The 15,791-nt window shown below is 38.0% G+C and overlaps 5 protein-coding genes across 7 annotated transcripts in view; 3 read left to right on the forward strand and 2 right to left on the reverse strand.

The window, feature by feature from the left end:
* Positions 1 to 15,791, forward strand: part of LOC108133603 (fibrinogen alpha chain-like) — a 204,949-nt gene that overhangs the window by 64,340 nt on the left and 124,818 nt on the right. The gene's annotated exons all lie outside the window — the stretch shown is intronic.
* The window catches only part of Mnr (Membrane-bound Notch regulator), a 137,157-nt gene that overhangs the window by 46,203 nt on the left and 75,163 nt on the right, over positions 1 to 15,791 (forward strand). The gene's annotated exons all lie outside the window — the stretch shown is intronic.
* The window catches only part of LOC122321908 (angiopoietin-related protein 3-like), a 61,718-nt gene continuing 47,605 nt past the window's right edge, over positions 1,679 to 15,791 (reverse strand). The window contains exon 3 of the mRNA XM_070282902.1: positions 1,679 to 2,406. Within this exon, the coding sequence (XP_070139003.1) occupies positions 1,880 to 2,406 (527 nt within the window). The 3' untranslated portion in view covers positions 1,679 to 1,879. The remainder of the gene's footprint in view (positions 2,407 to 15,791) is intronic.
* On the reverse strand, positions 11,174 to 12,524 carry LOC108131870 (protein scabrous-like). The gene is made up of 4 exons (XM_043212972.2): positions 12,459 to 12,524; positions 11,887 to 12,400; positions 11,331 to 11,835; positions 11,174 to 11,234 (listed from the first exon to the last, which is right to left on the reverse strand). The coding sequence occupies exons 1-4, from the start codon at positions 12,522 to 12,524 to the stop codon at positions 11,174 to 11,176; spliced, it is 1,146 nt and encodes a 381-aa protein (XP_043068907.2).
* On the forward strand, positions 13,676 to 15,067 carry LOC108131865 (uncharacterized). Its single transcript, XM_017250943.3, has one exon. It carries the CDS (start codon positions 13,874 to 13,876, stop codon positions 14,882 to 14,884), a length of 1,011 nt encoding a protein of 336 aa, XP_017106432.2. The 5' UTR covers positions 13,676 to 13,873; the 3' UTR covers positions 14,885 to 15,067.

Here is a 15,791-nt window from a genome sequence, read left to right on the forward strand (position 1 = left end):
GTGGCTTAGTGGTGTGCTGCATTCGAGGATATAAAACCAAAAATTTCCCCAAAAAACGAGAATGAGGCGAATGAGGAGAATGGAAGGGAAATGGTCAGGAAAATATGCTTCTCAGTCACTCAATGCTGACCACAGGTCAACGAGGGTTAAGCGGGTGTTGTTTTTTGTTGTTGTTGTTTTTGTTGCTATTGCTGATGCTGGTGCTTTGGGCCTTTGAGTCCTGCAAAAAAGGTCCTCGCGCCTCGCCGAGTGAGATAGATACTGAGAGCCAGACACATTTGCCACATCAGCAAATGATGTGAAAATGTCATTTCCAGGCGCAACTGCCAAAGGTAATGGCCAAAAACGGGACACAGGATACAGGACACACACAGGACACACACACACATACATGCAGGATTCCCTGGCACTAAATTTGTGGCAAGCGAACGCAAAAAAAAAAGGGAAAAAAGGTCCACAAACTACGAAACTAATGATGGGTAAAGAGGAGGCGTGTTAGTTGGGGGTGTGTGCGTGTGTGTGGAGGCCATACCCCCGCTTATATACAGTTACAGCTTCATCAGGATACTACTACAGGATACTATTTCGATTTCGATTTCGATTTTCATTTCCATTTGCCCTTTTTGGCCATCCACACCCACACACGCCGTCACTGAATGGCAGCAAATCAAATTTAATTGAGGAACAAAAATCTGTTGCCTACTTTTGTGGGCCATCGAACAATTGCGTGACTTACACACACATACTGCGGGGAGGGGAGAAGGGGAGGAGGGGTTATGCCTTTGGCATTTTAACCACTGCCCTGCCAATTGCCAGAAATACTACTAATTTGGTTAAATGTTTGATTGAAGTCTGGCCAACTGTTAACTTAGGGGCTTAATTATGGCGACCGGGTTTTGTTTTGTGGGGTTTTGGCTTTAAGGAGGATTGATTTTAGATTTTGGATCCCAAAAGATAGTCCTTAAAGAGTCATAGATCATTTCAAACTTGCTTACTAGGTCTTACTAGGTCTCTTTCTTCCTCGAAATGAGGAGTCTGTAACTCGTTTTCTTTCTCTGCGAGAGGCTCAAACAAGATGCCCATATATTTCTTTAGTTAATATATATATCTGAAAAATTAATTTCATCCAAATCGGATGACATTTGGAGGAGATATACCCAGATAGTACATTTATACCATTTCTCATACAAACGGGCTAAAAGTTTAAACGCTTATATCTCGAAGACTATCAAAGATAGAGTTATCCGATTTGGAACTTGGACTCGTTTTGTATTCGCGCAACCCTACAAATAAAAATTCAACCAAATCGGACAATTTTTAGAGGAATTATAATAGCAAGGCTTCGTGTTTTTTTTTTGCAAGCACATAAGTAAGCTACATATCTTTAAAGTTTAAACTTTATGAGCGGCTAACGTCCATAATTCTAACGGTTAGCCACTTCCCACAACTAAACTAGAGTCTTTTATTTATTTCACGAATTGAGGCTCCGTTGGTGCTGATCCTGAAATTCAAAATTTTGGTTTCCGACTTTCTCAAACGTTTCCCAGTGAAAACAATTATCTTTGATTATTTGTTACATATTTTTTTGTTTATTTTATTTGAAAGTTAAAAAATAGAAGAGTACAGTTTATCGTTTTCATAATATTAGTAATAATATAAGTATAATTTACTTTATATTAAGATATATTTTCTAAAAATTTTTCATTTTCCAAGTCCGTTTTTAAAAGCCTTTTTGTTTTCTTCAATCGGTTCTTCGGATGAACATATCTATGTTAGTTTCGTCCGTGCTAATGGATGAAAAAATAGAATTTAAAAATTTATTTTGAGTTAGTTATTTTAGAAATGTTCAGTTGGAGATGAAACGAAAGGAAAAACCAAATTAGAATACACACCTCATATCACTCATTTCAGGATCGAACCACCATCCAAAGCCCGCTTCCTTCGCCAAATTACGACCAGGAACTCCATCCTCATCTCGATCGAAGGTCGAAAATTTGGAGCCCTGCTTAGGGGTCGTCCAGTCGTCTCCAGTGCAATTTCCAATATTTTTCACCTTGTACCCTTCGCTTCTATCGCCCACAACAAAGTTGCCGCAACTTCTTGGTTTTGGATAGGTGTAGAAAAGCACTTCATGAGGCTTTCCATTCGTCAGATGGTGTAATCGATTGAGTCCAATAAAGAACTCATCGTCATTATCAGTTCCGAAATGGCCGAATCCACTTTCATAATCCTTATACGTGACATTAAATATGTTTGAATTATACCATTTTCTATAAACATAAAACCATCCAGATCCAATATCCGAAGCTGAATAACAAACCACTTTAAACGGGTCTAAGCCTGGTAGTTTGATTTCGCGGAGGACTCTGGTTTCTTTTTGGTCTCGTGGACAAGGGTCTGGAAAATCTAAATAGAATATAAAAATGTTATGTTTTATTTTGCAAATGATTGGGTTCTTCCGACTTACCTATGGTTTCTGGTGGTTTGGGCGGCGTCTCAATATTAATATTAGGCAATGGAGTTGTTGGGACCTCCCCAGTTTCTACTTCCGACTTTGTTGGGTTATTTTCATGAATTGCCTCAATCTTTACTATTTTTCCCAACTTGGCAATGTCTTCGCGGAACTGATTAGTCAACGTTGCAAGTTCACTTTTTTCTTTAAGTTCCCTTATTTGATCTTTTAGGAGGTCGATTTCGTTATTTTTCTGATTTATTAGATTGTCAACTTCCTGCTGCTTCGAATGCAACTGCGCATATTTAACTTTCTCATCACTAAGTTGGCTGAGCACTTCAGTATATTTATTTTCCATTTCCAAATGTCTTTTCACCAAGTCCGAATATTCTTGTTGGCATATTGATAACTGGGGATATTGTTTCAGACCCTCTTTCTGCAATTCTGTGTAATCAGCCCTGCACTTTAAGAGCTGTGCATCCCTCTCGTTAATTTTCTCGAAGTATCGAAGTAAAGGTTTCACGATCGGATAACAAACTGAGGCACATTCATCTTCCTGCGCTTCGGAGAGGTAGCATGACTGTGGAATTTAAAGTTTTATTACTTTTTAAAATAAAAACACTCAAAATAGGTATTACTTCTTCCGATCCCACGGAGGCAGAAATTAGGAAACACGCAGAAATTAAGAACACAGGGAGGATCATCTTGTATTGTATTAACTTTCTTCTGAAAGAGTCTCTGGAAATGTTTGAACTGATGCTGCGGATCTTGAGGCTCCGGCTTTTTAAAGCCATCCTCGGCCTTAGCTTGAGCTTGAGACAGAGCTTCAGGTTCTGATAAGAAATTGGGACCTACAAATAGAAATGCCAAAATATTCCACAGACAGAATGCGTTCGGAAGGGATGTCAAAGGTTATTGGAGATTAGAGAGACGTGATTAGAAACAAGACCTGGCTTATGTTCTTAGCTTCTTTTTCTAGATCTATATAGAGGCTATATATATATACATATATAGTCGCCTTATCTCTAACAAAAGAATGTCGCGCTTAAGTGGATCTTCTAGCTTAAAAATTTAAGAAAATCAAATTTTTGTATAATTCTTAATTTTAGATGTTCAAAAATATCTCTCTAGAAGAATTTTTAAAATTTAAGATATACCCATATAGTAGATACCATTTCCTATAGAAACGGTCTGCAGCGCGTGGATCTGGAAGACTATAAGAACCGTCGCCTCTAGCCGTCCTTGCTTGTTTTTATTTTAAAAACAATATCCTAAAACACTTTTCGTTTAATTGAAATGTTTTATCTGCCTCTTGGGCTTCTCGAGATGGATCGTTAGATGATGGATCGTTTTCGTTTGGCATACGGGGCGTATGGGTAATCCGCATTACGGATACGCATACGCATACGCCCTGTATGCCTTCACTTTATCAAACTTGAAGTTGCGTTTTCATTAAGTCGATTTTCTGTTTTTCCCCAACAACCACCCCCTTCTCCCTTCCAGCTGCCTCAGCATTTTCCGGCTCTAACTGGTTTCGTTTTTTTTTTTTGTTTGTTGGTTGCTTCTCTTTTAGCCATTCGACTTTGCCTTTGGGCCATTTCATTTGCATTCTTCACTGACTTTCATACAGTTTTTCCTGTTTTAGTTTTTCTTCTAGTTTCATTTCTCTTTCTTTTTATACCCTTGCAGAGGGTATTATAATTTTGTCCAAAAGTGTGCAACGCAGTGAAGGAGACATCTCCGACCCTATAAAGTATATATATTCTTGATCAGGATCACCTCCTGAGTTGATATGAGCATGTCCGTCTGTCCGTCTGTCCGTCTGTCCGTGTGTCCGTCTGTCTGTTTCTACGCGAACTAGTCTCTCAGTTTTGAAGCTATCGTCTTGAAACTTTGCACACACCCTTCTTTCCTTTGCACGCAGTATATAAGTCGGAACGGCCGGGATCGGCCGACTATATCCTATAGCTGCCATATAACTGATTGATCGGAACTGGTATAACTTTGGTGTTTTGAGAGTTAGAGAGTTCAAATTTGACATGAGAGCTATTTTTGGCAAAATAAAACGACATGTCAAATTTCATAAGGATCGGCCGACTATATCCTATAGCTGCCATATAACTGATTGATCGGAAATGACCCAACTTTCGTGTTTTTGAAGATAGAAAGCTGGAATTTGCAACAGATTATATCTTTGGTCAGTTAATCCAACCCATCAAATTTCATTAGGATCGGCCGACTATATCCCATAGCTGCCATATAACTGAACGATCGGAAATGGTATTTGGTAGAAATATCAACTTTCGTATTTTTGAAGATAGAAGTTTGGGACTTTTTTTTAGATTTTTTATTGTAATTAATTGGTTTTATTATGATGTAATCATAAGGATCGGCCAACTATATCTGATGTTTGCGATATATATCCAGTTTTAACTGCAAGGGTATATAAACTTCGGCTCCGCCCGAAGTTAGCTTTGCTTTCTTGTTTTTGTTTTTTTTTTGGTTTTTGAAGCAACAAATGATGCGTAAGAAATGCTTTAATAAATAGTGGCCATAGCTCCACGAATGAGGACAAATTTTGGTAGTATTTCCAGGCCATTTCCCTATAGGTCTTTAAGGTGGAATGGTGTGTGTGTGTCTGTAGCCGCACATCTATTCCGTTTGTTTAAGAGCTAATAAATATTTTAGCTGCATGTTGCAACAACAGCAGAAAATGGTTACCCTGGCCCGGGATGGCTTGGGATGGCTTGGGATGGCTTGGGATGGGCTGCTGGAAAATATGTTTGCAGCAGTTTGGAAACAAACGAGCGAGCAAACGAGTTGAGTAAATCAAGCCGCACTTCCGCTTCAAGCTTCACTGGGGCTACCCCCCCCGCCCCCCCCAAATACATACATACATAGGGGGGTAGCCTTTTTCAAGACCCCCCCCTCCCTCGACTGTGTCTAACTGAATGAAAGCCTTGGCGCGTTGACTGATTTCGAATGGATTTTCCCCCGTTTTGCATGTGTTTTTCTCTCTCTATGTGTTTGTGTGTGTTTTTCTCAGTGTATCTGTATGTGTGTGTGTGTGTGTGTTTGTGAGACACAAAATCCCGTAGGTGCAAAATAGCGCACTCCAGCCAACGAAGCATGTGCACATTTCTGTTTTTTTTCCGGTTCTTTTTTTTGTTTTTGTGTTTTATACTCTTAAAAAAAGTATAGGGTATCACGGGGTATATCTATTTTCAAATGTTTTTTTTTTATTAAAAATAATAATAGTGAGTTTTTGGTTATAATTTCAAGCTTTAAAATCAAGAAAAATTTAATATATATTCAAAGTTATTCATAGGTCTCTTTTTTTAAGGTTTATTTTTTAATAAAATTTGCAAAGGTTTTTAAAACTTTAAGATATTAGAAATTCATATTGTAGAAATATTGTTCTTTTTTAGACCAATATTAAATATTATTTCATATTTTTTTTTACCTTAAAAGTTTTAAATTTTGTGTAGTTTCTTTTATATTTTTTTATAACTATAACTTTTCCTTCTTTTTTTTTTTTGAAAAATTAATAGTTTTAATTCCAAAAACTTTTATTCCTTAAAAATACATTTTTTTAACTAAAAACAAACCGTGAATATTTCTTAAAAATACTTAAATACAAAAAAATATTCATACCTACAGGGTATAAATTAGTTCGAATGCTTGGCCTAGATCGTAGCCCTTCATTTTTTGGCCAAGGGCCTGTCGACAGTGTAGCCACGACTGAGGTTTCATTGTGCCTATTGTTATTGTTGTTGCTTTTGTTGCTTTTGAAGAAACAAGCCAAGAAGAACAAGAAAAAGAAGAAGAAGTAGAAAGGAGTAGAAAAAGGAGTAAAACAGGCAGAGAAAGAGAAGAAATTGTGCGGCAAAATAAAATAAAGAAACAAACGGACGGACGCACTAATGGGATTGGTTTTCGTGGAAGTTTTTTTTTAAGTTTTTTTTTCACTTTTTATTTATTTTATTTTTTTTGTTTTTATTTTGCTGCTACATCGACTCTTATGGGAACATGAACGCGCAAAACAACATTTTGTTTGTTGCATGTTGCAAGTTCTTGCCCTGCAACTTATTGAGGTGTTGAACCAACAAAAATTATCTCAAATTCAAAGAAAAGAAAGCCAACAGATGTACTGGTCAGATATTTTTTTGTAAAGATTTTTTTTTTTGAATTTATGTTTTCGACGAATGGGGCGTATACTCGATATTGATGTTGAAGGCTGGTTGGTTGGTTGGCTGAGAAGAAACGTGATAATCATGGCCAAGAAAAGCACAAAGTTGAAAGTAGAAGAACAAGAAAGAGAGAAGGAAAAAGAGAGATAAAAGAGAAAGGAAAATAAACAAAACCAAGACAGACATAAGCTGATTGCTTCAGTTTGCAATTTACTCGTCCTGCCTCCTGCCCTCCTGAGTTATAGTATACATACATATACATATACATATGTATGTGGCGGAAAGTAAGACTTGATTTCTGATCATATATCAAAGCCTGACCGAAAACCGGAAGTCCCGGCACCAGCTGTACATCTATCTACACTGCTATATAGTATGTGTGTGTGTGTCTGTGTGTGTGAGTGTCCTGTTGATTTCCTGTGCCTTAGCCAGCTGGCTCAAGTGCGTGTGTATATGAGTTCCTGTTCCTGACTCCTGAATAATGTCTCCCCAGTGCTATTGCACTGTATATTGTCAAGAGCAGAGTAAGAAATATTATACATTTTCAAAATACAAATTAAATAAAAATAAATGAAAATGCTAAAGTCTGGGGGATTATTTCTAATTGAAGAAAAAAGAGGTTTTTCTCGACAAGTGCTTTGGTTTTCTTCAAGAACCATTTTCATGAACAATACTTTGCTATTTTTTTTTTATTTAATTTGATTCCAAAATAAGATAAGAGAATGTTTATATTTATGTTTTTGGGAATAAAAATCAGGTGCTTGAGTAAATTTAAGTAATAAAATTCACCACTTAAAAATATATAGAATTTTTAAAAATAAGTCATTATCGAGCTGTTGATGCAAAGAAGTCTTGACCAAAATTAGAATACACTCTGCCAGGACAGAACAACACCCCTTTTATTAAGAGTATATCCGTATAATTCATTCAGAATTGTCTGCAAAAATATTCAAAAAATAAAGAAAATGATGAATTTAATGAACAAGATTAATATTTTTAACAAGAAAGAAAGCAAAACTTGAAATGAAATGTACATCAGATCGCATATAACTGAACGATCGGCTATGCCGCATCTTGTGAGTTTTTAAACAACGAAGGATGAGACTCTACTTCATATTTTCATATAAAGAGGGGCCTACGTCCGAAGATATCATTCTTCAACTGCTAGCCAAGCTTGTTGGCCACTTCCCACAACTAAACCAAAGTCGTTTATTTATTTCACGAATTGGGGCTCCGTTGGGGCTGATCCAAACTCCTTGCAGCGAAAACAATTATTTTCGATTAATTTTTACATCTTTTTTTTGTTTATTTAATTCAAAAGGTAAAAAATAAAAGTGTACAGTTTATTTAATCATTTAATCATCATTTTAGTGCATATTACGATAACATATATTTTCCAATAATGCGCAATTTTCCAAGTCCGTTTTAAAAGGCTTTTTGTTTTCTTCAATCTGTTCTTCGCATGTACATGTATAATGGATCATCTTTATCGAAAGTTGTGAGTTCATCTAGGCTAATAGATTAAAAAATAGAATTAAAAATTATTTCAAGTTTGTTATTATAGAAATGTCCAGCTGGAAATGAAACAAATGGAAATACCAAATTAGAATACACACCTCAAATCACTCATTCCAGGATCGAACCACCAGCCATATCCAAATTCCTTCGCCAAATTACGACCAGGAACTCCATCCTCATCTCGATCGAATGTGGAAAATTTAGAGCCCTGCTTGGGTGTCGCCCAATCGTCGTTTCCAGTACAATTTCCAATACTTTTCACCTTGTACCCTTCGCTCTGGTCGCCCACAACAAAAGTTGGTGCATTTTTTTTCCCTAGTGCCCAATAACAACACTTCATGAGGCTTTCCACTGGTCAGACGGTGCAATCGATTGAGTCCAATAAAGAACTCATTTTTATACTCAGTTCCGACATGGCCGAATCCACGTTCAAAATCTTCATAAGTGCGATTAAATATTTCTGAATTATAGTTTTTGTTATAAACAGCCAACCATCCAGATCCCAGACCATCCAGATTATTCGAATAAGACACACAAACGACATTAAACGGGGGTGAGCCTGGTAGTTGAATTTCGCAGAGGATTTCTGTGGCTATTTCTTGGTCTCGTGGACAAGGATCTGGAAAATCTGAGAAACTTATGTTTTATTTTGGAAATGATTGTTTTCTGCCGACTTTCCTATGGTTTCTGTTTTCGGCGTCGTTTGATTATCAATATTAGGCAGTGGAGTTGTTGGGACCTCTCCATTTTCTACTGCCGACTTTGTTGGGTTATTTTCATGAATTTTTCTATTCTCCAATCTTTACTATTTTTCCCAATTTATCGATGTTTTCGTGGAACTGATTTGTCAAATTTGCAAGTTCACTTTTTTCTTTTAGTTCCCTAATTGCATCTTTTAGTAGTACGATGGCAATGCCAATGGCAATCCCAGTGAAAAGGCCAATGCACTATAGGCCGGATGACCACTTTTTCTGGCCAAAAACCCATTTTTCGAAAGTTCTTATAATTAAGATTTTATGATGTCATTATATTAGTATAATATCAGACATCAATATTATGTAACAGAAATTTTGACAGAGCCACGCTCCGTTAAGTTATCGGCTTTCAAAAACAGCTGTTCGGAGTGTCGTGATCACGTGTGCTTGTTATCGGAAAAAAAAAGTCCATTTAAAGCTAATAAAAAAGGCACTAAACTTAGTAATTTATAAAAATGTTGTTATGGCATCGAAAGGGAGTGATTTGTACTATATGTTTTCGATTCTCAAATGTTGGTTTGTTTGGGATTGTCCCTGTAATTGAGTGTTTTTAACAGAGCTTTTGTGTGTGTTAATCAATAACAAAAACTAATGTTTAGTTAGAGATTTAAACGGTCTTTGAGCTAGTTTGACCTTAATATTTATACTGGGTTGAAGGTAATTCAATTCTTGTTCATATGAATGTAATATTAAAGTGCCCTTTTGCGCACTTTCTGTGTAATTCACTTTTTAAGGTCGCAACCTCAGGCTTGCTAACATGGAGTTTTTCGATGTTTGGAGATCTGCTGCGACCAAATGTGCGAAAGAGAATGCAATATTCGCTAGATACAAAGTTTCTATAGCTGGTTCTGTATTTGAAACCGAGAAAAAGCATGCGAGAAAAAGCAGTCGAAGCAAAAGTTTAAAGGACGTATTCCACAGATCATTATATATACCAGACCCTACAATATCATCGGTTAACCTAGCCAACCGTATCAAACAACAAAACAGATAGCTTCTTCCAAAAGAAGTATTAGAATTGCTCCACAGTCCCTTAAGGAGCGCTGATGATCAGTATCAGTAAAATATTGAAGACGATCCGCTTGAGTTCAGGGAAATGGAACTCGAGACCGAAGAAGATGTTGATTAGGTGCGCATGTGAAACAGTTTAGATTATATTTTACCTTTCAGGCCTTTTTAATAATAATTACTTTAAACGGTTTGGGCGTAGCAATTGTAGAAAACATGTCCATAGTTCCTGCCAGAAAGTGTCGGTGACACGCCTTTTTTTTAATACCTAAGCTTATGAAAAACCAAAATAAAAAAACCATACCTTAATATTTTTGTTTTTTTTTAAGTTATATTTATTTTTATCTACTTTTATATAACTTTGGAAGACATAAAATCTAGTTCCGCCCAGAGGTGGCGGTGCCACGCTAATTTTCTAAAAATATGTTCCTTAGCTTACTAAGAACCCAAATCAAAAAACAGAACCCAAATATTTTGTTTCGTTTAGAAGTTATTAATTTTGGCCAGAAAAAGTGGTCATCCGGCCTATAGTGCAATGGCACCACCAATGGCAACACTCACTAGATGACTGGAAATTCCAGGATATAGCACCCTCCTCCTCGTCTGATTTTTGTCCAACCTACCGACTTAACTTTTACGTATACAACATGCATGCATTTTATGAATGTCTAATAAAAAATAATACTTATATACATAAATGTTCGATTTTATATATTCTTGATCAGGATCAAACTCCTGAGTTGATATGAGCATGTCCGTCTGTCTGTCCGTTAAGAGGAATCTTGTCCTTTCAATAATGAAATTTCATTTTATCAGTTCAGATGATTCTGAGTCTAGTTATAGGGTAAACCGCAGAACTCTTTTCTTCGAGACGCCGCCGGATATTGCCTGTATCTCACTTAATTTTAAATATTTTTGAATGAAATTTAAATTTTTAAAAAATTACCCATTTTGCACCAATTTAACTATACCCCCCCTTAAGTCACTTCCCACAACTAAGCCAGAGTCGATTGTTTATTTTTCAAAGACGGAGCCTTGGGGCCGATCCTGAAATGTCTGAAATCCAAAATTTTGGTTTCCGACCTTCTCAAACGTTTTTCAGTTAAATTGGAAATTTTATTAAAAATTCAAGAAATATAAGAGGACAGTCTATCTTATTAAAATAATTACATTTTAATGCATATTTACAATCTTTATTTTCTAAGAATATTTCATTTTCCAAGTCCGTTTTAAAATTCTGTTCGCTTTTTTCAATCTGTTCTTCGGATGAACATGTAAATGGAATACTCATTGGGATGAAAAGGTGCAGAGCTGAAAAAATATAATTTAAAAATGATTTCAATTTAGTTATTTTAGAAATTTCCAGTTAGAGATGAAACTAAAAGAAAACCTAATTAGAATACACACCTCATACCAGGATCGAACCACCAGCCATAGCCATATTCCTTTGCCAAATTACGATCAGGAACTCCATCCTCGTCTCGATCGAAGGTGGAAAATTTTGAATCTTGCTTAGGGCTCATCCATAACCCGTCTCCAAAACAATTACCATTATTTTTCACCCTGTACCCTTCGCTTCGATCGCCCACAACAAAGTTGGGGCATCTGCTACTGCCTGAAAGGGTCCCTAAAAGCACTTCATGACTTCCACTGGTCAGATGGTGCAATCGATTGAGTCCAATAAAGAACTCATTTGCCAACTCAGTTCCTACATCACCAAATCCACGTTCATAATCCTCATACGTGCGATTAAATGTTTGTGAAGTATACATTTTTCTAGAAACATGCAACCATCCAGATCCAATATCCGAATCTGAATAACAAACCGCTTTAAACGGGTCTGAGCCTGGTAGTTTGATTTCGCGGAGGACTATTCTTTCTTTTTGGTTTCGTGGACAAGGATCTGGAAAATCTGAAAAATTCGTTATGTTATTTTGTAAATGACTGGGTTCTGTAGACTTACCTATGGTTTGTGTTTTCGGCGTCGTCTCAATCTTAATATTGGGCAGTGCAGTTGTTGGGACCTCCCCAGTTTCTACTTCCGACTTTGTTGGGTTATTTTCATGAATTTCTCCGTTCTTTACTATTTTTTCCAACTTATCGATGTTTTCGCGGAACTGATTAGTCAACGTTGCAAGTTCACTTTTTTCTTTTAGTTCCCTAATTTCATCTTTTAGGAGGTCGATTTCGTTATTTTTTTGATTTATTAGATTGTCAACTTCCTGCTGCTTCGAATGCAACAGCGCGTATTTAACTTCACTTTCTTTAAGTTGACTCAGCACTTCCAAATGTCTTTTCACCAATTCCGAATAATCCTGTTGGAATTTTATTATCTGGTAATATTTGTCGAGACCTTTTTTCTGCAATTCTGTGTAATCAGCCCTGCACTTTAAGAGCTCGGCATCCTTCTTGTGGCACTTCTCGAAGTACCGCTGTACGTTAATGGTCTCGCACTCGTCTTCGAGGGGATGGCAGGACTGCGGAATTTAAATTTAAATTAATTTTTGAAATAAAAACACTCAAAACGGTTATTACTTCGTCCGATCCCACGGAGGCAGAAATTAGAAAAATCGCAGAAAGGAGGGCCACTGGGAAGATCATTTTTTTTTATTTAACTACTACTGAAAGAGTCTCTGGAAATATTACAACTGATGCTGCGAGTCTTGGAGCTCCGGCTTTTTAAAGCCATTCTCGGCCTCAGCTTGAGCTTGAAACTGAGCTTCAGAGTTTCTGATAAGGAATTGGGAAATGCCAAAATATTCCACAGACAGAACGCGTACGGAAGTGATGTCAGAGGTTATTGGAGATTAGAATGAGGTGATTAGTAAAAAGACCTGGATTATGTTCTTAACTTCTAATTCTTGATACATATAGAGGCTATATATTTATATATACATATGTACACAAGTATATGGAATATATTATTTTTATACCCCTGCAGAGGGTACTATAATTTTGGTCAAAAGTGTGCAACGCAGTGAAGGAGACATCTCCGACCCTATAAATTATATATATTCTGGATCAGGATCACCTCCTGAGTTGATATGAGCATGTCCGTCTGTCTGTTTCTTTTAGTTAGCTTTCTTTTCTTGTTTCCATAACTTGTTAAATGTTTCTTCAAGTGCACTTCCCCCCTTTTCTTTGTGAGAGCCCCTTTGATGTGGCACTCCTGTTTTTTGTGTCATTTGGCGAGCTCAGCAATTTATAGCATTCAGCTAACATGTGTTTGGCTGTCTGACCCTTCGCCTCCCGTTGCCCCATCACTCCTTGCCACAATTCCTTGCCGCCAAGTGTGTCACATTAAATGATACGCAAAACTTGACACCAAAATGAGCCCCCGACCCGAAAATAGCATGGAGCATGGAGCACGGAGCATGGAAATGCCATTTTTCCGTTCTATTAATGAGAAAATAAAAAAAATCAATGGAAAAGTTGCGTGAATGACTTTAAAGGGTCATATGAGTTAACCCTTTAAGGCTCGACTTGATATGCAAATGAAGGAAGAAGGAAAACGGAAGTTGATTTCAAGTTTGTGATCCCTGGGGGGCGCCAAAATAAAAGTCGGCTAGCAAAGAGGTCGGCAGACAAACAAACAAGTCAAGAGGTGACAGGAAACAGGAATGGCGAAACGTGCTCAAGTTCAGGACGACATATGGTATGCGAGTGTACGACATGTGTGGCAAGTGGCATGTGGCAAGTGTGGGTGGACCAAGTAGGCGCTCCTGTCACTCCACAGCAACGAGTTATGGGATTCAACAAATGCCATTTCCACAGTCCGAAATCACCAGTCAAGCCGTTCAAGTCCTATTCGAATTATTATTGTATTTTTTTTTGTGAGACCGAACGGTAACCGATCCACAAAATCCAAAAATTTCAAACAAAATTTCAAGTCATATTTTGGTTTCAAAATTCAGGCAATAGGTTTCCATTTTTTTTTTTTTTGAGAAATCATGACAAAATCCAAGCTACAAACTCTGCCGAAGACCGATCGTCGCCAGAGACCGTCTCCCGCAAAGTCTGCCCCAAGAGGCCCCAAGAAGAATTCTTCGTTTCGGAAAAGGACAGCAGACGGCATGCCGAGGACCAGCCCGAAGATGCAATCGATGCCAAGTGCCGCGAAGAAGATGCGATCGAAGAAGCCGATGATGAAACACACCGTGATGGCGCTGCGTAGGGACAGGGCTCCCTTGGCCAAGTCGATGGGCAAGTCGGCGGGTAAGCCTCGCAAGAATCGTCCGAAAACCTCCTCGGTGTCGAATAAGCGAGTGATGCGTCGAACGAAATTGATCGATGCCAGTCCCCGGCAGGCGGGGGGACGTGGCACGCCCGTACTCTTTCTGGTCAAGGATGCGCAAGGACATGCGATCGCCGGTACCGGAACCGGTAGCAGCCACCGGAAGACTGTCAAGTCTGCAGAGACCCATAAGCGCCGGAAGGTGTTGAACTATGCCCGCCATCGGATCGATCAGCGATTTATGACGATGCCGGTGTCACGGGCGCACGAGGGCGTTGACTTCTTCTACAATCTCGGCCGGAGAGTCCATCCACCGGCGGCAGCATTCCCAGCCGGCAGGCAGATGAGATTGCAGGGCGGCGCTGGATATGGACATGGCTATATCGGTGGTATGCCTGGCAGAAACGGTGGTGGCGGTGGCGGTGGCGGTGTTATTGGAGGCGTTGGAGGATACGGAGTTAATCTTGGCGGTGGTGGTGTTAATCTAGGTGGTGCCGGTGTCGGTAACTATGGAGGTGGCGGAGCATCTGGCCTCGTTATGGGCAACGGTGGTCATGGTCTGGCATCCATTGCCGGCGGCGTGGCCACCAGTGGTGTCGGCCTCTCTGCCAAAAATGTCGAGGTGCCGCTGACGAATCGCTTGCCCATCATTGACTTTATCTCCACCAACGAGTTCCATAATATGTACGCGCCACGAAAGCAGCGAGCCCGGTCATTCGTCCGTTAACTGGCTAGCCAGGAGATTGCCAGGAGAGAGTGGATTGGAAAATATTTTACAATCGGGCGACAAGGAATGCTGCGGCACAGCTCACATTGTATACTAATCTGATGATGATGATGATGGTTTGTCACAAATTTCTGTGGATAACTCTTTTAAAAGCATAAAAAAAATGGAAATAAAATGATAAAGCAATAGATGTTAGAAATATGCATTTAAAATTAGTCTTTAGATTAAGAATCGTTGGTGTAAAGGGTAAAACCACATCAGCGAGTGTATGATGTACCACTTTTCGTTACTCGTGACTCTTCACTTTGCCTACTCGTTGATACTTAAATATTTTAAAGGAAATTACCACAACATCCAATACAACCAAGTGTTCAAGTTTATAGACTACTCGTTACTGGTAATTGTCTTTTCATCTCGCTGAGAGATTAACCAAAAAAATAAAGTAACTAGTTTATGTACAGAGTTACTAGTAACTATTAACTAGCTTAACTAAGCTACTCGTTACTAGCCATTGTTATATTCAGAATTAAACTAGTTTCTTTAATTAAGGAGTTCTATCAATGGATGGCTTTGAGTTTAAATCGATAACTGACTATTTAAATAAAGACTCTGAAGACCTATTCACTTCATCATTATCCTTAGAATATGCTTACTCGTTGATAAACCGATTTCCAAAGAGAAACGCAGCACAGCAGATATTAGATAGTTACTTAGTCTGGCTGATATGTTTTATTAAAATAATCAATAATAATAATCAAATAAATGAAATAGAAATAATAAAAATAAACAAGCTAACAAAAATTAGCGAGTATAAGTAGTATTAGTGAGAATACTAGTTGTAAAACTAGTAGTTACTCTCTTAAAAATGTAAATCTAGTTACTAGTAAATCTAGTCTAGTTAATCTAG

The sequence above is a fragment of the Drosophila bipectinata genome, chromosome XR (assembly GCF_030179905.1).
Source record: "Drosophila bipectinata strain 14024-0381.07 chromosome XR, DbipHiC1v2, whole genome shotgun sequence".
Taxonomy (NCBI): domain Eukaryota; kingdom Metazoa; phylum Arthropoda; class Insecta; order Diptera; family Drosophilidae; genus Drosophila; species Drosophila bipectinata.

Bases quoted from the DNA above. Each gene is read 5' to 3' on its own strand.
- LOC108131870 (XM_043212972.2), bottom strand. From the start codon at position 12,524: ATGATCTTCCCAGTGGCCCTCCTTTCTGCGATTTTTCTAATTTCTGCC. The intron at 12,401-12,458 runs GTAATAACCGTT...TAAATTCCGCAG, and splicing joins CCTCCGTGGGATCGGACGAA to TCCTGCCATCCCCTCGAAGA. The intron at 11,235-11,330 runs GTGTGTATTCTA...ATATTTTTTCAG, and splicing joins TGGTTCGATCCTGGTATGAG to CTCTGCACCTTTTCATCCCA.
- LOC108131865 (XM_017250943.3), top strand. From the start codon at position 13,874: ATGACAAAATCCAAGCTACAAACTCTGCCGAAGACCGATCGTCGCCAG.